The sequence below is a fragment of the Erpetoichthys calabaricus genome, chromosome 12, assembly GCF_900747795.2.
Source record: "Erpetoichthys calabaricus chromosome 12, fErpCal1.3, whole genome shotgun sequence".
NCBI classification, from domain to species: Eukaryota; Metazoa; Chordata; class Cladistia; order Polypteriformes; family Polypteridae; genus Erpetoichthys; species Erpetoichthys calabaricus.
In genome coordinates, this window is record NC_041405.2 from 162,630,690 (window position 1) to 162,652,715 (window position 22,026).

General features: G+C 42.4%; 1 protein-coding gene across 1 annotated transcript in view; it reads right to left on the reverse strand.

Moving 5' to 3' along the window:
• The window catches only part of adamts10 (ADAM metallopeptidase with thrombospondin type 1 motif, 10), a 135,251-nt gene that overhangs the window by 17,988 nt on the left and 95,237 nt on the right, over positions 1-22,026 (reverse strand). Inside the window, 2 exon segments of the mRNA XM_028816662.2 lie at positions 1,488-1,651; positions 6,734-6,814. Coding sequence (XP_028672495.2) covers positions 1,488-1,651; positions 6,734-6,814 — 245 coding nt within the window.

The window sequence follows — 22,026 nt, forward strand, 5'->3', positions numbered from 1 at the left end:
TATATAGTCTATTAAAGAGTACAACTGAAATGTAGCTATGTACAAACCAACTGAAAAAATGTTTTTTAATATTCCACAGTGTTAGCCTGGTGAAGCTCTATTGGTGTAAAGAATTCCATATTTTTGGTGCATAACAGCAGAAGGCCGCCTCACCACTTCAAGAACCCGTGTTGTTTGAGGAAATGACTTCCTTCATAGTCGGAGTTGTCTAGCTGTCTTAGTAGGCAGTCTCAGCAAAAGCGTGGGCCTAGGTCTTTGTAAAAGACCCTTTGACAGCAGTTCTCTACAAGCTTTGCACACCTGGATTTGAGCAGTTTATGCCATTTTTCCTGGTAGATCCTCTCAAACTCCATTAGATTGGGATGAAAATTGTCTGTGAATGGCCATCTTCATGTCTCTCCACACAGGGTCAGTCCACTCGAGAACACTCAGAGACCTGTTCCAAAGCCTCTTCAGCATTAGTTCGGCTGTATGCCTTGGGTCATTGAGCCATTGCCCTAATCTGAGGTGATGTTCACTCTGGAGCAGCTATTCTTCCAGCACCTCTTTAGATTTGCCTGCATTCATCTTTCCATCAATTCTGGCCAGTCTTCTTGTCCCCATAGCACGATGCTGCTGCCACCACCATGCTTCACAGTAGGGATGGCACTAGGCAGGGATTGAGAAGTGCCTCATTTTTGCCAGATACGTGCTTGGAGTTCTGCCCAAAAAACTCAATTTTTTGTCTCGTCAGACCAGATTCCTTTTAATGCCATTCGGCAAACTCCAAGTAGGCTGTAATATGCCTTTTATTTAAGAGTGGCTTCCGTCTGGCCATTTTATCATAGATGTCTGATGAATGGGGTGCTACTGAGATGGTGCTCCTTCCCACAGGTCCCCCCTTTGGTCTGTGGGAGGAAACCGGATTTTACTTCTGTCAACAGCTAATTCTTTTCTGTTTAGCAGAAAGTGGCAAACTTGACCAAGTTCTCTATAACGCACATCAAATGAGCCAATTGGAGATAACCAAAGCAACATGGTGGCTAATGTTACTTGGCTCCCTCTCTTGCCTTCAAGTAGCTCTTCTCTGTTTTGGACAACTTAATTAAAGTGAGAATGATTAGGCCAATGAGTGAGAGGCCAAACAGATCCTAAACTGAGACTCGATTTCTTTGGTCTTTTCATTCATCACACGCTTGTCCACATGGGACTGTGTTCTAATGCAAGAGTTGGGCGAGGAGAAAGTGATCGGCTATGCTGGCCTGAATGGCCTGCTCTCGTCATAATTGCTCTAATGTGCTAACAAACCATTTGTGGCTTCCGCCAGAAGTAAAGTATTTTCAGTCTTGAATGCCGGAGAAGAAACGCTACAGCATCATGATCTATACGTCTCTGTTTTTGCATAAGTGTGACAGGCATGTCCCAAAAAGAAATATAATTTTAAAAAATGGCGAAAACCAGTAGTGCACAGCCACCAGATTACTGCATCATTCAGAGAAACGAGTTACCATAACAATGAGGGTGACATTGGTGGGACCCAGTGCTTCAAGTGTTTCCGGTTCATCCACTGGCCGCTGATAGTAGAAGGTGGTCCCGGCGATGTCAAACGTGCGGGGAGTGTCTATGGTCAGCTTCCCGTTGATGAAGTACTCGTCCCTGTCACTTTTTAGCACTAGAAACACAAGACACAAAGGCAGATTATTGAAAATGAAGGAGACTGAAGAAATTGGTGCTGCAGAGACAAAAGCATCACAGGCCGATTGTGAGAGCACTGCTAATGGGCATGGGGCCGTGGCACCTAAAGAGGTCTGGCATTTCAGTCCACACTCACCTCCAGAAAGGTCACTTCATATTCCACTTTCCTTCCAAACAGCAGAGGCTCATGAGGACACGACGACTGTTAGCTTATTGGTGACTAGCCGCCCCACCGTGGGTCTGCCCACGTATTAGTGAAACAGGACAGTGAGGAGGGCACCGCCCCTGCCCGGCTCCCCACTCCTGACATCCCGCTTCCCCCTCACCTCGACTTGCAATCGTGGATTTGCATGAATATGTCGCTCCTGCAAGCGAACTGTGACACTTAGCATGATGAGAGAAGTCGCAAAATCAACCGGAATGTTCAAGCAAATTCTAGAAAAAAAAAAAAACGATCTAAATCCGTGAAAAATGGACAGACAGACAGATGTTGGATTTTATATATATATATATATATATATATATATATATATATAAAGATGGATGGAAGTGACGATAGAATGAAGGGATGGCCCAATCTGACATTTTCATACTACTTTCTGTTTGGCTTCTATGGCGTAGCACTGGAGGTGCCGAAATGAGACTTGACTGACTGACTGACTGAACAATGGGATGGAGCTTTTGACCTGAAGACCCTCACCACTCTCACTCAACTGTTATTAAGCCACAACAGCTGTTTGTGAAATTGAACCATTTGAATTGATCCCCTGCTTGTTGAAGAGCCTCAGTTATGCACAGATACCGGGTATACTTTCTACCTGCTAATGTTTTCACTTGCTTCTCTTAAAACGTTTAATCTCTAATTGTACGCCTGTTGTAGACCACGCTGTGCCATGATGACATCACGTGAAACAACAGGGTAACCAATGAATGAGCTATAGGAGGGCAGCAGTCCTGACCAAAGAAAGGGGTAGATAAGAAGTGTCCTCCATTCAAAGTTGTTCCTGTTTGAGATTAAAGGTCATGTCAGGATTTTCTGAAAGTGGCTTATTTAACAATATTATAGCAAAAATTGGACACTTTGTGAACATATGCCTTGTGGTGTGTGGCCGGGTCTCATGTTGGGAAGACCAGTAGAGCAAGTGTGGCCAGAGCGTTACCTCCCCCGGGCAACGCAACCCCCCTGAGTTACAGCGGTGCCTCGGAGTCCCGCAGGGCTCCATGGGAGTTGGAATTTGGTGCAGCCCTGTTGGGATCCGCAGGTGCTGCCAGGGGGAGCTGCAGCAGAAGCTGCTGAGCCCTTATAGGGCAGATCTTCCGCCACACCCGAAAGCTGACCATAGACACAAAGAATGATAGACACTTGGAATAAGTGACCAAGTAGTGTGGTGGATAGTAAGACATTTGCGACGTTCAAAACTTGACTTGATGTTTTTTTGGAAGAAATAAGTGCAGAGGACTGGCGAGCTTTGTTGGGCTGAATGACCTGTTCTCGTCTAGAGTGTTCTAATGTTCTAAATCATCAAGCACCTGGAGCCCTTCTGGGTGGGCTATAGTAGGAGCCAGCAGTCACCACTCTGGGAGCTTGAGTCGGGAAGAGGGAGACAAAGCTTTCCAGAGAGGAGTGGTGGAGAAGAAAAGAGAAGAGAAGTATTGTGTGGACTGTGTTGTGCCTGTGAGAACGGGGAATAAAACTTTTATTTGTTTTTATAAGTGTGCCTCCCGTGTCTGTCTGTGTCGGGCTGGGTGGCTGGCACACCCTCTAGTGGTTTTGTCACAGCCTATACATACAAATACGTTTATACACCATAAGTAAATGGAGATTATTGTTTTCACTGTTGGTCCTCATAGAAGCCTACTGTGTCAGGGACTTGGTTATCTTTGTTCTCCATAAAAACTTGAGATTAACGATTTTTCTCTTCCATCACAACAAAAAACACGAGGTAATAACAGAAAAAGAATGAGACATTTTTGGGAGGAAATATGGGAATGACTGTCCAGAAATCAAACTGTTTAACACGAGATTGAAGACGCATTTCTATTCTCTAGCGTTCTGTGACCCTCAGTGATACTGATGGTTCCTTCCTCATAGTCATTTGTTTCTTTCTATTGTGTTTTATTCTATTTCTGACTGTTGTGTATTTTATTGTAAAGCACTTTACCTACAGCATTACTGATGTTGTTTTAAATGTCCTCTATAAATAAACTGACACTGGCTGACTATCTGTCCATCAAGCTCTCCACTATCGTGGTGTACTTGACAGCAAAGAGAATCATGACAATAGAATTTGTTTTTGCCCATAACTGCAAACACAGGGTCAGCAACAAATTCAATAATTATCAGTTTTGGGAGGAGTACTTCTTTAATAAAGCCCACGGACTACTGTGATGGATCAGCCTCTGAGCACATTGACACCTCAGTCACAATGCTAGCCATTACTGAGCTGGTCAGAGGAGTGGGTACGCCATGTGATCTCGCCCACCTAAGGCTCGGTGATGTAAATGATATGTACACTTATTATCAAATAAAATTTAAATGATACGAAAATGAGAAACTTTGATAAGGGGAGATACTTGATTGCATGTATTAACCAATCATTTGCTACTCTTTTAAGAACATGAAGCCTGTGCATGAAACAGAAAAACAAAAAGGCACAGCAAGGTTGGCTGGGATAGCAGAGCACGCCACACGCTACTGTTTTGGATACACAAGCGTCATGGAAGGGATGAATGTTCATGCAGTGGACTCTTTAAGTGGCAGTAAAGAAAGCAACAGCTCAACTGCCAAAGAATCTGTTAAAAAAGAGGACCTGATGGATGAACAAGATGAAAAGACAGCAGTGGTACGGTGCTCCTTTGGCAATTTAAGGTCTGACATGCAACAGAACATGCAGAATGCAAGTGCTCGCCATCCATCACAGACTCCAGAAACGTCAAACTCAAAGACAAACCGCACTGGCGGCGTTCACCTGAGTAAGCCTGCATGCAAAGCGCTGATCAGCTTGGCGTTTACTACAGGAGCGATTACTGACAGAGCAGCTTTGACACCCGAACAAGTAGACAGGCTGGTCTTCCTCATCCGGATTTGCAGGAAACTGCATGTACTGACATTATTAGGTATGAGCACATTTAGCGTTTTATTTTTGTCCAGAAACACAAAGCAGAGCTTGTTAGTTTCTGTTCGCAGTTTAAAGTATACGACACCAGAACTTACTTTTATTTACTGTACCTGCCTGTTTTTCAATCTGCGAGGTCCAAAAATCTTCTCTCTCATTTCTTTCCTTTAACTTAAATTAGTATATCTGAGAGAAGTTCAGGTCCTACTCTAAGTGTAATGTATGCTTTAGTCGTTCAGTAAACCGCGCACTCCATCCTGTGTGTAAAGTCTTTTGTCAGTTTGCTTGCTGATCTTTAACAGACGCTTACATTTGATAAACGCCCTGCATAAGGACTGAACTGCGCACAGAGGCTTTGGGGATCCCGCTCTGTGACACTTTACATTTTGCTGTTTTTGAACGCAGTTAGCATTTCTCTTCACAAGATTTAAGATTTTTTGCATTTAATTTATCAATTAAATTTTGGTTCCCATTTGCCGTCTCTTTAATTTGTTGTTACTTTTTATGTCAGTGGTTCTCAATTTGTGGGACAGGCCCCCCTAGGGAGGCGCAAAGTAACAAAAAGGGGGGCGCGAAGATGTGAAAAAAAGAAGACAAGAATCGAAAATATGAAAAATACATCTATTGAAACCAAAACAAATTAACTTAAACTACATTCTGATACTAGAAAAATAAATATAGAGTTACATAAATGTCGATAAAAGTTAAGTAGCTATAATAAAATATCCATCCATCCATTGTCCAACCCGCTGAATCCAAACACAGGGTCACGGGGGTCTGCTGGAGCCAATCCCAGCTAACACAGGGCACAAGGCAGGAACCAATCCCGGGCAGGGTGCCAACCCACCGCAGGACACACACAAACACACCCACACACCAAGCACACACTAGGGCCAATTTAGAAACGCCAATCCACCTAACCTGCATGTCTTTGGACTGTAGGAGGAAACCGGAGTGCCCGGAGGAAACCCACGCAGACACAGGGAGAACATGCAAACTCCACACAGGGAGGACCCGGGAAACGAACCCGGGTCTCCTAACTACGAGGCAGCAGCGCTACCACTGCGCCACCGTGCCGCCCCTATAATAAAATATGCATCTATGATATATCATTAATTAAAAAAGAACAAATTGGTATTAGTGGGCTCCTTTCAAAAAAACGTTAGGGGGGGGCGCAATTAAAACTGTTATGAAAACTTGGGTCGCAAATACTTAAAGGTTGAGAAACGCTGTCTTATGTTGATATTCTAAAGGAAGAGCCTTGGAGTGAATGAAGAGTGACCTGAGTGATATCGTGATAACTACTGATATCGACTGATATGAAAAGCCTTACCGTAATCACATTTTTTGCCACATTGCCCAGCCTGACACCCACCACAGCATCACTTCCACTGATGACCACACAACACATATGAGACGTTTGTTGTTTCCGCCACATTTGCCTCCCTGTGTAATTCTTTCCTTCTCCTCTTCAGCTCCTGTTTTTTCCTCTAAGACAATTTACTTGAGGTGCAGTGAGTGCTTATTGCGACTCTCTTCGGTTCTCCTCCTTTCAGGTCCTCCCAATTCAGAGTTTTTTTGCACAAGGGTCTTATATTATTTTTGTATTTTTCCACTTCTAGTGCTGTTTTAGTGCACGTAGCACTTGACATAACTAGCTGAGGTGGCACCACATTAAAGAGTGAATTGACCAGAATGGAACCTGTGAATGAGCTATCAACTCTCACCACAACACTCATTTTAAAGGATTTCTCCTTCTTTATTGTCTCCTTGTATTGTGGCCTAGTGGCTAAGACCTCTGGGTGTTACACCACAAGGGTGCCAGTTCAATCTTCATACGTGACTTCTTTGTAAGAAGTCTGTGCTGCAACAAACAGTGACAGTGCCAGGGGCAGAAAGGCACATAAAATAGACACTGCGTACAAGATAAGAAAAAGACTCACCCAAGTAGTTAAGAGACACATTGAGCTCCTGGATGAGGATGTGCACAGACCCCTTTGGAATCCTGACGACTTCCTCATAACCTAAAGGAGACAGCACAGAAAGTCAGAGCAGTTTGACTTTTCCAGAAGTTTCCCTACGGTGGCAGATGGAGAGGCTACAGTCGACATGGCAGAGGACAGGGTAAGGTGTTTTTAATACAAGTTTACATGTGACTGCGTGGTGTGGTTATAGGAGGAGATCTTATGGATTACAACTAAAATTGACACAAGTGCAAACAACCAACCACTACACTAATTGGGTGCTCGTTTTATTTATTTATTACTTCAGTCAACAATAGCTGACAGCTACACTACTGTTCTGCCACAATAGACAAATCAGGAAATGGTAGAGGCAAAAATTATAGTAATAAAACAAATTGAAAGGTCAAAACCAGAAAGCCCAACTCTGCTGCACCTGGGCCTTAATGCTGCTCCAAACTCAGAATCTGTTGGGAGAAGCAAAACTGTCATCTCTAAACTCTGTTACAACAAACACACACACTCTCAGACTCATTTTAGAAGTATCCACGATCTTGGACAACCTGGAGGTGCACAACACCAGCCTTTACACTCTCCACCTGGTAGCATCTCAGATAGCAACCACAAACAAAGTCTCTGAAGATTGCAGCTCTCATTGTGGGGCATTACAATAAAAATAAGGCATTTATAATTTTTATCTAGCCCAAATAAAATAAACAGATAAGCACACAAACAAAACACACATGTACCAATTCCCCAGTTACTCAATAGTAATAATAATAATAATAATAATTCTTTGCATTTGTCACATATGTCAGTGCAATTAAACAAAACCTCTGCACAATCCTCATAGCTACCTTCATCAAGCAACATGCTTGGCATCACCCTACTCTGACAACACTACGAGTTTATTCAGGGACAAGAAAAGCTGCTTTGGCACATCTTGCAAATTCTCACTTGCTATTTAACAAAGGACAAAATGTCCGACCTTCATCAAACTTCATCAGCTCGTCTTAAAAGTGCTGTCAGCGGTGTCAGCTTTGATAAAAAACAAAACCAGCAAATGACAAGGCGCACATCACAGGCAGCATGTGGAAAGTTTAAACAGCTGTTTGTGTGGCTGACGTATGACACCTGAAGGCAAACGACTGTCCATTGTGACTTTTTTTTTTTTCCCGAAGCAGGTGAAGGTATTTCAGGGAAAAACTGAACTTACAACAAATGACATTCTGGGATTCTCTGATGAAGTAAATTTCACAGTAATTATGTTATTAGATTTAGTTTGACACCATTGACCATTCTATTATATGGGCTGGAAAATGACATTGGGCCGTCAGACACTTGCTTGGCCTGGTTTAGTTCTTATTTATCAAATCGATTCCAGTATGTACTGTATAGAAATGGGCTGACAGGATTTTGTCATTATACTTAGAAAATAAATATGCCAAACTTGACGACTGTATGGAATGTTGATATCTTCAAATAAAATCAATAAAACAATATATATATAAAGTTAAATATGGTTTCCTGCAGGGCTCAGCACCAGGACCTTCGCTGTTTCCCGGTTTCCATTGGGAACTATCATTAGAAAACTTGACATTAACTTCCACTTGTTTGGAGACAACACCCAGCAGGCTTTTCTTTTAGACCAAGTGACATTTTTCTGATGCTGTTCTTGATTAATTGAGCCAGTGAGTTAAAGGAGTGGATAAATGACACTATTTGTCTCAGAAAACAGAAAAAAAGAAATGTTATTTACTGGGGGAACAAGGAGACCACAACAACATTCTGCTACCTATTAACTCAGTTCAAATCATTATTAGTTTTACTAAATCAGCACAAAATTTAGGTGTTATCTTTGATCTTTTAAAGCACACGACAAAACTATCTAAAACACGTTTTTTCCATGTTAAAAATGTTGGAAAATAAAGATGTTTTTTAAATATGAAAATAATTCATGCATGTATTTGTAGTAGGGTTTGCTACTGCAATGTGTTATTTACAGGCTCTTCAAATCATTCTTTATGCAGCTTTCAGTTAATTCAAAATGCTGCTGGAAAAATCATTACAAGAACTAGAAAGTACAAACACATAACGGTGTCTCTCAGGCCCATACACTGGCTTCCAGGTAAGTTTAGTGAAGATTACAAAATCCAAGTTTTCACCTCAACAGCCTCAAGTGTCTGAGGCCCTGCTTACCTATTTGAATTTATCATCATTACCTACAAACTGGAGCACACATTAACATCTCAAGATGCCAGCTTACTTAACATTCAAATAATTAATGAATAACAGTGGGTGTTAAAGTCTTTACTTATAGGAGCACAAAGCTGTGGAATGATCTGCCTGCTTATATAAGAGATGCCCCTTTGGTCTCAGGCTGAAGACTCACGACTTTAGTCAAGCTTACCCTAATGAGACCTGATCTTTAGCTGTGCATACTGCATATCTCTGTTTGTTATCCATTTGAATATAAATACAAGTAATACAATAATTATGATCCATTACTAACCCTCCTCCATTCTGGTTCTCTTCTCAGCACCACTTGGTGCCACTGCTCCACTGCCAAGCTGTTCTCCCCTCCACGTAAATAATCACCTGAGATACTCGGAATTAACAGATTCTGTGATTGACTGGACGGCCAGCGTAGACTCAACTGTAGAATACCCAAGAAGGGGTGGACGGCTAGCTGGTTGAGGTCTTCAGAACTCTGACTATGTCTGCCTTGGTCTTTAATTTTGTCTCATAAAACTGACTGTGGACGCCCCTCTTAGGTTCATTTTCTTTCCTGATGCTGCTGACTGTGTTTTTGGTGTCCTCTCCTTTGTTATTCAAACATTAATTAATGAACATACGTTGTTGTCTTCCATTTACGTTAATCAGTTTCAGACTACTTGGTTTTCTGTTTGTGACTTTAAGTGTACTAAATCTTTCATTTAGTAATTTTTAAAAAGTTACATTTAGTGTTCTGCGGCTGCACTCTGTGAAGAGTGCTATACAAGAGAAACAAGTGAGCAAGATGAAGATGAAGTCCAGTGTAACTTATATGATTTCTCATGAAGAAAAGCCATTTACTAAACTGATTGCTCAAATTAAACCAATATGAAAAAGAATGGCTTCAGTGCATCAAAGACCTACAACAACGAGACAGTGTGTGCCAAGGTTACTGGATGTGTTGCAGATGAAATAAAAGCAAATGCACTAACTATGACACAGAAGAGCAATGACGTTGCCATAATTACAGTCTATGGCTTGTCAGGAAGACAGGATTCAACTACGTATGGCAGGGGCCTTTCTTTAGGCCACCCCAAGGCTTGACTGATTTACAGTACTATGATGTACGGGGTAGGAGGACAAAATCAGAGACTTATGCTGCATTGCTGAGTGGAACAGTCCAGACTGGTGACAAGGCCAAGGTGGAAATCTTGCAGCAAACGAGGCTGGCATAAACACAGAGAGAGTTCAAGGTGGAAGTGCATTGGAAGTGAAACTAGGGGCCGTGCGGGGCTGTACCTCGGTTATTTCACTCTTAACTCCACAGACCTAACCCGGCAATGCCAATCACTCCAAGGTCTGTGCCCCAAAGGTAATAAAGTGCATGTCTTTCTAAAGCCAATATGGAATACATACTGAATCACTTTAGTCCGAAAATGTAACATGAGCTGAAAGTGCCAGTTTTGGAGTTGGGCTGTCCAGCAGACTCTCCATCAGCTGTTAAGAATGTGCATGGGCTGTGTGGTAGAAACGAGCTTCACTCTTAGTTTAGGTGAGAGAATGCTAGACCATGTTACCTGTTAAAGACAGGTAATAGAATGATTTTTTAAATATTTTATATCCTTTGCCCTACATGTACCTTTAGCACCTTTCCTCTGCATTCTCGTGTGTCTGAGCCTTTCTTGGCTGGCGCTGCCTCTGTCGAGCACATTCTCATAACGCCCGCTTCTCAGGCTCTGTTATGTTGAGGCACCTTGCTTGCCTCCTGTTTGCTTTTATACTTCTTGTCCTTGAACTTCAAAGTTTGAAGACTCTCAGTGTGCCTCTCACACCCTCACTCCTCCTCATGTGTCTCACACTTGCAATTTCAATCACATCAAAGACACCAAACTGACCAATCAGGTGGCTCCGCGGCATAGTTACTTAAAGTATGGGTCACGACTCATGCAATCCGCATTGCTCCAATATTAATGTTGGCACCGGATGACCAAGAGTGATCTATGAATATATGGTGGCGATTGTCCAAGGGGAACTTCCCCCACAATTGAACAGTCATCATGGACTGCTTCTCAAAGACACTAAGAAGGGCAAGGTTAGAACACAATGGGGAAAAATAACAATTAAGAAACACTGCTCAAAGGGTCCAAACACGCACAGACCATGGCATTTAAGTGGATAGTAGATAATAAGAACCACCACAGAGGATTCAACCTCTATGGATGTGTGAATGTCACAAGATGTTTTCTGTAAGCTGGTCCGTGGCATGATCTACATAAAGACCCCTCCGGGACTTTGATCCCTTTAATTACCAAATATGTGCCGCATCAGTAGAAGACGAGTTTGTTTACAAGCTTACAGGGTGCGCCTTTGAGAAAAGCGGTCAATAAAAGCGGATAACATCAAAGCAGTTAGAACAAGAATGTAAATTACACAACGTGAAATGTTTTCACCCTGCACACAGACGATCTGCCCAAGGCTCAATAAAGTATGGCATACTCTGTCACAGCTGTCACACTTGTATCAGACACTGTCTGTATTCCTTTAGTTGAATAATTCAGCAGGACATCACCACATAGATGCATCTGGAAAGCGCTTCTCAAAATACATGAAGGGCCAAAGTGAAAGCCTGCCTTTTGTCAGATTAGGTCATTGTTTGCCTTTACAGAAACCTCAAAGCTTAGCCTTGCTTGTCACAAGAATTCATTGGTTTCTACCTCAAGCCATTATTGCCATTACACTTTCAAAAGAGAAAATGTTAAAAGACGAGAAGCTGCTGGAGTGTTTGTTGCATTGTGGCCTTGACTCACATGCCCTGGAAGAAGAACAGCCTGAACTACAGACCTCCCGTGGGAGAGAACATAACAACTGGACTGACGTTACAGCTAAATACGTTAACTTTAAAGACTGGGTCCTTAAGACGGAAATGGGCCTGCATGTACAAATTGACAATGTTGTTGAAGTTAACAGTGAAAGAGCTCTGGAAAAGAAATTTGGAAAAGGGAAGTGCAGAACTCTCCTGATCTCCTTTATGATGTGCCAGGTCAGAGGTGGTGAAATTTTTTTTTTTGTGTGTAAGTTGATAAATGTTGATAAATGCAGGGGGACGCAGCAACTCTTCAGAAACCCCCTCTTAAACAGTTTTTCAATGGGAAACAAACACACTCTTACAGCTCCTCCGGCCTGCTGCATGACGTGCTCCTCACGCGGGGCTTTGAACATTTAAAAGACTGAGCCGCGGCCATCCTGGAGTCTCACTCTCCTGTCTCTCTTCCCTCAGACTCCCTCTGCTCAGCCGCTGCTTCCGAGCCGCCATACCCCCTTGTTGAATGAAGACTTTGCGTTCCTTTGAGCAGGGCCGTTTCGTCAAGTCTGACGGCTGTTCCTTGTGAGGCCTCTGAAAGAGACTTGTGTTTGTATCCGCCAGAAGAGCAATAAAGTCTCAACTCTTTGGAAAACCTGCTGTACTCTCCCGTGAAACATTGTGACCCAAGCTTGAGAGTCTTTACTTGTAAAGAGCCCAATGTAATATATGAGTGTGATAGCTTTGATAAGAGCAGCAACGGTTTGATGGCTAAGAACCCCTCCCAGTCTTTAGTGAGAAGTCAAGCAAATTGAAACCTTTTATTGGCTAATTAAAAAGATTACAAGCTTTTGAGGCAACTCAGGCCCCTGTTTCAGGTAAGAAGTAATCCTCAAGAATTGAAGAATCCTGTTGCCTGAAGAAGGGGCCTGAGTTGCCTCGAAAGCCTGCATATTATAATCTTTCTAGTTAGCCATTTATAAAAGGGGTAATTTTGCTTGACTTCTCACTACATTCATAATGGCTAACACGGTACAACACCCTAGTACTACGGTCCGAGTGTTTGTAATTTTAACCTCTGGTCAAGGCTAAAGCCCAGTGTCGTCACGGCTGACGGTCATTCCAGAAGGAAAAACTTCATTGATGTTATGACGAAAGTGGAAACTGATTTGTTTCACCGGGGAGAGAAAGGAAGACAGGAAAGGGACCTCACCACGGGCTCTGGGGCGCTTGGCAGTTTGGCAATGAGTGGTCTTTTACGTAGAGGACGTGCCCAAATCAGGCAACACAGCTCAATACAACGATATGACGGCAAGAACTGGCCAGAGAGGAGATGCTGGCGTCTCAATTATCTACTTAAGTGTGAATACATTTGCATATTTGATCAAGGCCATGTACCCTTTAGAATTTGACTATAAACTGAAGCAGACCTTCTAAACAATCAGAGGAAGACGACTAAATCTGAGAGCAGAGTTCAGGGCAAAGAAACCAAACCTGTTGTCCTCATCCATCCATCCATTTTGTGATTATGGACACGCGGAACTGAAGACTGTCAGGTCAGTAATTGGCACTTCACAGGAACTGGAGCTCCACACCAGGCAGCCATTTTCCGAACCCGGAGATTTAAGGTAGAAACAAAGTGTGGATAACAGAGGCCAGCTCATCGCAGGGTCATGCTTGTCCAAGTCTAAGAGTCTGAGTTTGGACTGTTAAAACAAGGACAGAGAATGTGCAAACTCGGCACAGAAGGGATTCTAGTTAAGAACTGCCTTGGGGTTTCAGGAGAGATGAGGCTGAAGTGCTGCACCAACCTTTCAGCCAAGCAGAATGGGGGCAGGGGGGAGAAGAGGAAGATGTCATGGGCCTGAAAACTACACTATCTGGGTGCAAAAGAAAGACAAACAACACTGCATGTGACGAGACAGAAAACAGCGGGCGGGCAGACAATGGGACTGAGCTGAACGGTAGACTGACATGCTGCTAAAGAACATCTTAAGTTGTGTATCTTCAGCTTCACAGTCTTTGCTGGGCTGCATCATGGATGACTTCAAAGAAAAATCTGCAGAAGACATATGGTATGGACCTCCTGGCCATTTATTAGTGTATTCAAAGTTTGACTTGACTGCTGCTAATAGCACTAAATGACATAAAGATCAACTGAATGATATCTGCTTTGTACACTGCTTGATGATTAACACCACTGACAGGAGAGTGACGAAAACTCACGCCAAGCCAGTAGCTTTCACATTCATCCAGGTGTTCAAGTACCATGGGGTGCCATTCCACAATTCTAATGCCAGATTGTGCTGCCAGGCCTGGTTTCTCTAAATCACTTGCAACTGCCTCCCTGCCAAAACTGTAGCTCCATTTCACAATTCCAGGCCAAGCGCAGATGGGTGGCCTGACCACAAGGAGACCACTAACCCAGGGCTGTCTCCTGTGATGTGTGTTCTGGACAACATTCCTGATTATTCATATTCTCCTGAGGGTTCACATTTGATTCACTCACTCAATGAGGGCCTTCTAGAAGATGGGGGCTCCTTAAAAAAGACCCCAGTGTTCTGAGTGCCACACGGTTTCGTCACGTTTAACAACTAATCATTATTTTATAAAGTGTCTATATACCACAAAGACTTTCTCTTGGCACTTTAACATAACTGTCTTCAAAATTTGACAATTTTATGTTACTACTAGACTCTTTTATTGGGAATATCTCTCTAATTTTAAGGATTTTGATGTAAAGTTCTTTGTAGCTTAACAACGAGTCACTAGTCTTGTGTTGCTCCTCACTGGTGATGGGTGATTTTGTAACCTGTAGCACTTGTTGTTCCCAAAATGTCCCCTAGACTGACAAATCCTCAAATCCTGAATGCTGACCTCTTTCTTAAGCTGATTCAGATAAAAGATAGATAGATAGATAGATAGATAGACAAAAGGTACTATATGATAGATAGATAGATAGATAGATAGATAGATAGATAGATAGATAGATAGATAGATAGATAGATAGATAGATAGATAGATAGATAGATAGATAGATAGATAGATAGATAGATAGATAGATAGATAGATAGATAGATAGATAGATAGATAGATACTTTATTAATCCCAGGGGGAAATTCACAAAAGCATCTGCTAAATGAGTAAATGTAAATACAGGACATCAGAACAACTGGTGTGATGGTCTGGTGAACCGACAAACAATTTGAACCAACAGCCTTATGGCTTATCCATTAGAACATGCTGCCTAAAAGCTTACAGTTATAATCCCCTCTGTGACGGGACAAGGGGTTCGCCATCTTCCTTGTGGAGTAGTTAGTGTGGCCTCTAGTGGCCAAGATGTTGAACGGTAAGTAATCAGGCTGATGGTCCAGTGGCTGACCCAAATCCTCCCCGACTCCCACCCACTCATTTTGAATGAATTAATTACATTTCTGTAGCGTTTATGTCACAACTCAAAGTGCTTTACAACAACAGTGGGGAACCACTTGAGCCACCTAAATGTGTAGTACCCACCTGGACGATGCAATGGCAGCCATTACTGCACCAGTACACTCACCACTCATTAAGGGGTTAAGGGGTGAGAGAGGGATAGTCAGCCAATTAGAGATGTGTATGATTAGGGGGCCAACATGTTCAAGCTGTGGTGGGCAATTTAGCCAGGACATCAGGATAAACCCTACACTTTTCAAAAGATGCCCCAAAGATATTTAACAACCACAGAGATTCAGAACCTCTAGAGAAATGGAAGGATGTGACAGTTTCACATTTGTACTGCACAGAAAATTGTAAATAAGAAGAGGCACATGGGCCTTGAACAGCCCATGGTGTCTCCAGCCTAGCAGTTTGCAAGCCTTCTCTTTATTTTAGTTCAGTTCATTGTTACACCGTACACTTCAGGAGCAGAACAAAGACTAGAGGGGCCCGGGTACAAAGCTTCAGAAAGCTTTCAGACTCTTCACTTTTTTCATATTTTGTTCTTTTGTAGTCTTAGGGCGTGTTTATACTTCACATTCAGAACGCGTTTGCACACACAACATGGCTGCCACGTGTTCCCAGCGTTCATTTGATGCATCCTCAGAAATTAATATGACATGTGCGTGAGTGGCAGTACCAGCAAAAAGTCGGGGGGGGCACAGTGTGATCAAGTCAGGATGTGACGTCAGAGTCCCTGTTTACTGCCTACATGTGACAGAAAGCCACTTTGGTGACCCTACAGATCGAAGTGCGCGCTGCGGTGTTTGATGAACGGTTTGATATGGTGAAGCAAAATGCCGACACACAAACGCATTGGTGGTGCTTTAGTATTCAAGCGTCGCATATTCCCCATCGTAATGATGGCATACATTTTAAAGGTCTCACATACCATCTTGTTTTTTTTTTTTTTGCACCTTCATAACAGCATCAGAATGTATGGTGGCGTATTTGAGCCACAGAGAAAAAAAAAGTTAGGGACACAGTGAAAAGGTCGGTTTTGTGATTAAAGTGGAAATTTGGGCTTTAATCTCGAAATGTCCACGTTAACCTTGTAGTTTATTTTATCATTAAAGCAGACCGTTGTAAACGTCATCTTCAGTTGTTAATCACTATACGTACTGCTGGGGCTTCCTCCTGAGCTGACAGCAGCGATCGCCACACACAATACGTGACATTTCTGATATTCCAGTTCTCTGCACGTTTAGAATCTTTAGATTTCTACTTGATATCACTTACATGATGAAATGCATTAAAGAATTGATGTTACATTTTACAGATAAGTCGTTAACGTCATTTAAATGATGGACACTATTAATAATTACACGTTGTGGTGCCATGGTGGCAGACCAGTAGTGCTGCTGTCTCGCAGGGAGTCACGTCTCTTGTGTTGCCTGCCTGGATTTTGTGCATTTTCCGGGTGGGTTTCCACAGTGGACTCACATTTTCTCTTAAAGATATGAAGGTTTGGGGATTTGGTAACACTAAAATGATGCCAGTGTGTATGTGTGTGTATTTGTGCTCACCTTACGATGAGCTGATGTCCCGTCCAGGGATTGTTTGTGCCTCGTAGCCCCATGCTAGCTGGAATGGGCACATCCCTGGATTAACGGATAGAATCATTAAACATCCTTTTCAGAGATATTGTGGCAAGATGTCCTCAGAATTTATTGGATGTTTCAGGCAATTCCCAACACAGCGAAGCTGAACGTTTTCTCACCGTGATGATATCTCACACTGCCACCTGGTGGAATCTTCCAGATTTGCGTCAAGTACGCGTGTGAGTATAAACAGTAAAATGCTTGCATAGCAGTAGCATCCACAGGCGCATGTGTCATGTCAAGTATAAACCCGGCCTTATGCTAAAATCAATTTGTTTTTTAAATTTGTTAAAAAATATAAACTGACGTATCACACTGACACAACTATTCAGACCATTTTTAGGACTCATGAAATATGGCAAGGGGCTCCCTACTCTTTTGATCATCATTGGGATTTTTCTACACCTTCTTTGGAGTCCATCTGTGGTCATTTCAATTGACTGGAGAGGCACACACCGCTCCACAGAAGGAGGTCCATATAGATAAGTACAAACAAAGCCATGAGGTCACAGTTGCCAGATGTGCGGGCAAAAATTTTGATTTGCAAGTGTTTGTTTTATTGGGTTATTTTTAAAATTATGTGTGGCCATCCGAATGGCAAAACTCAAAGACCCCCTCTAGATATCAATAGCGGAAAAACTTCAAAGGGGTCTGATGAAACCAGCACTGTATGGCCACATTTCTAAGCATCATGTCTGGAGGAAACCAGGTGACGCTGATCACCCATGCAATATACCATTCCAAAGGTGAAGTGTGGTGGTGGTACCTTCATGCTGCGTGGACTGGAATGCTAGGCAGTCTTGAAGGAAAGCTGAATGGATGAAATTAAAGAAAACCTGCACTCTGGACCTAAGACTGAGCTGAAGGCTCATCTTCCAGCAGAGCAAAGAAAAGACAACAGAGGAGTGGCTCAGGGACAACTCCAGGAATATCCTTGAGCGGCCCAGTCAGAGCCCAGACTTGAACCCAATCGAACATCTCTGGAGAGACCTGAAAATAGCCGTCCACTAACAATCTCCATCCAACCTGACAGAGCTTGACAGGATCTGCAGTGAAGTAGTGCAGAAAAACTCAAAAGCCAGGAGTGTGGAGCTTCTCACGTCAAACTCAAGACAACTCCAAGCTGTAACTGCTGCTACAACTACTGTAAGTACTGAGTGAGGGGTCTGAACACTTGTGTTAGACTTTAATTTCTAAAATGAAGCCCACTACTTGTTCCCTGGTCCAGTGCCAACAAAACAAGTAAAAAGCGCAATGGATGTTCTTGTAGCGCCTATTCTAAACATTATCAATAGTTCATTATTGCAGGGCACAGTACCCGATACACTAAAAGTGTCAGTCATTAAACCATTACTTCAAAAGTCAGACCTAGACCCACACACACTTAACAATTATAGGCCTATTTCAAATTTACCGTTTCTCTCTAAAATACTAGAAAAAGTAGTCGCCAGTCAGCTTCAGTCACACCTTACAACTTATTTGAGATATTCCAGTCTGGTGTACGCACTGGTCATAGTACAGAAACAGCACTAACGCGGGTTCTAAACGACATTCTGATATCCTCTGATGAAGGAAATTCCACTGTAATTATGTTGTTGGACTTAAGGGCAGCGTTTGACACCATCGACCATTCTATTTTACTGCACAGGCTAGAAAATGATGTTGGGCTTACAGGCACCGTGCTCGCTTGGTTTAGTTCTTATTTATCAAATCAATTCCAATACGTACAGAAATGTGCTGACAGGACTCCATCATTATACACAGAAGTTCAATATGGTGTCCCAGAGGGCTCAGTACTTGGACCTTTACTGTTTTCACTTTACAGGCGTCCACTGGGATCTCTCATTAGGACACATCAAGTTAATTTTCACTCGTATGCAGATGACACCCAGTTATACTTTTCTTTTAGATCAAATGAAGTTTCTCTGATGTTGTCTTTAATTAGTTGTGTTAGTGAATTAAAGGAGTGGATGGATGAGAACTACTTGTCTTTAAACAGAGATGTTAATTGTTGGAGGGAATGACGCTGATCACAACAATATTCTGCCATCATTTAACTCAGTTGGAGTCCCCATTAATTTTACTGAATCAGCCCGCAAAATGTTGAGAAATTAAGGCATTTTCTAAGTAAGCAGAATTCTGAGATATTAATTCATGCATTTATTTCTAGTAGGATTGACTACTGCAATGCAGTGTTCACTGGATGTTCAAACTGTTCTTTATACAGCCTCCAGTTAATTCAAAATACGGCTGCAAGAATTATTACAAGAACAAGAAAATACGAACACATAACTCCAGTTCTCAAATCCTTACACTGGCTCGCGGTTAAGTTTAGGGCAGATTTCAAAATCTTCCTTTTAATATATAAAGCATTAAATGGCAGAGGTCCGGCTTACTTGTCTGAACTTATCATGACTTACAAACCAAAGTGCACATTAAGATCTCAAGATGCTGGTCTGCTTAGGATTCCAAGGATTAATAAAATAACAGTGGGAGGTCGAGCTTTTAGTTACAGGGCCCCTAAACTGTGGAGTGGTCTGCCTGCTACTATAAGAGATGCCCCTTCGGTCTCAGCTTTTAAAGACTCACTACTTCAGTTTAGCACACCCTGACTAGAGCTGCTGATTAACTGTACAGACTGCATCTCTGTTGTTAGTCATTAGCACTAAAACATAAGTCACATGATAGTTATAATTTGTTACTAACCCTCACCTATTCGGTTTCTCTTCTCGGTACTCAAATGTGGCACTTAGTGCCACGGCCCACCTGTCAAGTTGCTTTGCCTGCCTAAGGTGAAGTCATCTCTGATGGAGGATCGCAGGAATCGTGGGGTAGAGGGGTCCTTTCATCGGATTGGCTGGCCACAGCGCTAACTCAGCTGTGGAATGGCCAATAGGGGGAGGCAGTTTAATGGCTGAGATCTCGAGGACTCTAAACAAATCCAAATCATATTATGGGATATCATCTACTGTTAAATTAAAATACCCCCCTCACTTATCTACCTTGGATTATACAGAACACTTGATAATGAATTTAAAGACTACACAGCTTACTTTGCTTGTGTGACGGTTTCTTATAGCTTGCCCCTCCTGGGGTTGTCTGCTGTCCTTGCCATGTGTAGCACCAGTGCTATCCAATACGTTCCTTGCCAGTGAACTCTCACTGTTAGCTGACTCATCACAGGCAGAGGGGATGTTGAGCTTTTAGCTACTCAAATTAACAAACACAAATTCCTTTCTTCCTTGCTTTCAGAATTTTCTGCTTGCAGCTGCAGGAGACAAGTAGGTCACCATCTGTGTAGAGTTTACGTTTTCCTTTTGTGTTCATGCTGTTTCCCTTCTCCATCCCAAAGATCTGTCCATCCAGCTGCTTACCAGACCTAAACTGGCCCAGTGTGAGCGGGTATGAAAGTGTGCCCTGTCCTGTCCATGGTTCACTCCTTCCTTGTGCTTTATGTTGATAGAACAGGTCCCAGCTCCACATCACTCTTAATTGAATTAAACAGGCCAATATAACAAATACATTTTCTTTTTTTTCTTCCTTTGAGCCCCTTATCATATACAAACTTTAAACATTCTGAAAGCTGTAAGCACCGTTAGGCGACTTCACATTTCTAATAAAGAAAAAAATGATAAACACCCCAGCAACAATTGATTTTTTAACTGTAAGAGGACCTAAAATGAGTCTGACGATGATGCAACCAGGCCAAGCAACAGAATGTAATTCAAGAAAATGTGACATTCAGCAACATGGTGGTGAATTTTTTTTACTGCATCACACACACCGGTGTCCTTCTTGTGAGTCTATGAACGGCTGTGTCTGAGGACATGGTCTCCACAGGTCTGTGTGGCTCACCAATGATGTGCAGGATTCTAAACTGGCCCCAGTGTGAGCGAGTGCTGGGGATGCCCTGTGATGGACTCACTCCCTCTACTGGCACAGCATATTCTTGCCTTGCCCCCAGTGCAACAGAGAAAGACGCCAACAACCCCACAGCCCTCAGTTGGATTAATTGGCTTTGAGAATACATCGATGTAAAATACAATGTCCTGTAGATCTTCTTTTAAGGTAAGCTTGTAATGTACATCAAGCCCAGTGACGCTTTTGGCATACAAACCGTGGTGGGCCCTCTCAGAATTCTCCTATATGTGTGCAGGTTTCTCAAACACAAACATTAACTTACCTCACAAATTGTGTAATGACAAATAACGACTGGCGAAAACTGAACGTTCAAACCCCTGACTCCTCACACAAAATCAATCAAGTAATCCTGCTGTCTGGTCTGTCTCAACCGACATCGTTGTGATACCCCTGAAACAGTCATCATCTAACACAGTACCTCCACGGAGATTTAGAGGGTCAGTAAAGTGAGGACTATAGAAAAGTATATTCTTAAAGTTGATGACTTGCATATCTTCAGAGAGAATCGAGAGCGGATATGAAAATAAGGTTAACCGTGCATTTAAGTTTATATGTTTGTGCCTCTTTATTAATAATAATAATAATAAAGTGACAGAAGAGTATATTAAAGCAGTTTTAACTATGTAAAAATTCATTGTTAAGGGCCTGTACGCCAAGTTGTCTGCAGCTTAGCCCTCATCAGTGAAGCTGCGTGCTGCCGCCTAACTGGCACGGCTGGCTATTATGTCGGCCTTAAGAGATTCTAGTGCAACACGTAATTATTAATTGAATTATTAATGAAGTAGTCCAGTTTTCACAGCAGGGTTCTACTGAGTCCAAAGTAGTGGTGAGAACTAATTAACCAAAGGCCCTCAATCTTTAACAACAAATTCAAATCCTATCATGTGATATCATCTACTGTTAAATTCTACTCTGTATTTGTAATATTTCATTTGCACTATTGTATTGTATTGAGGATTACTTGTGTTCTGTTCTGTGTATTGTATTGACCCCATTTTTATTTTTAGACACCCAATGCACGCCCAACCTACCTAGAAAGGGGTCTTTCTTTGAACGGCCTTTCCAGAGGTTTCTTCTATTTTTTCCCTACTAGGGTTTTTCTTTGCCTTCTCAGAGAGTCAAGGCCGGGGGGCTGTCAAGAGGCAGGGCCTGTTAAAGCCCATTGCGGCACTTCTTGTGTGATCTTGGGCTGTACAAAAATAAATGTTATTGTATTGTATTGAATTTAACAGCTCAGAATTACGGAGGAGTGATTAGGTGATGCT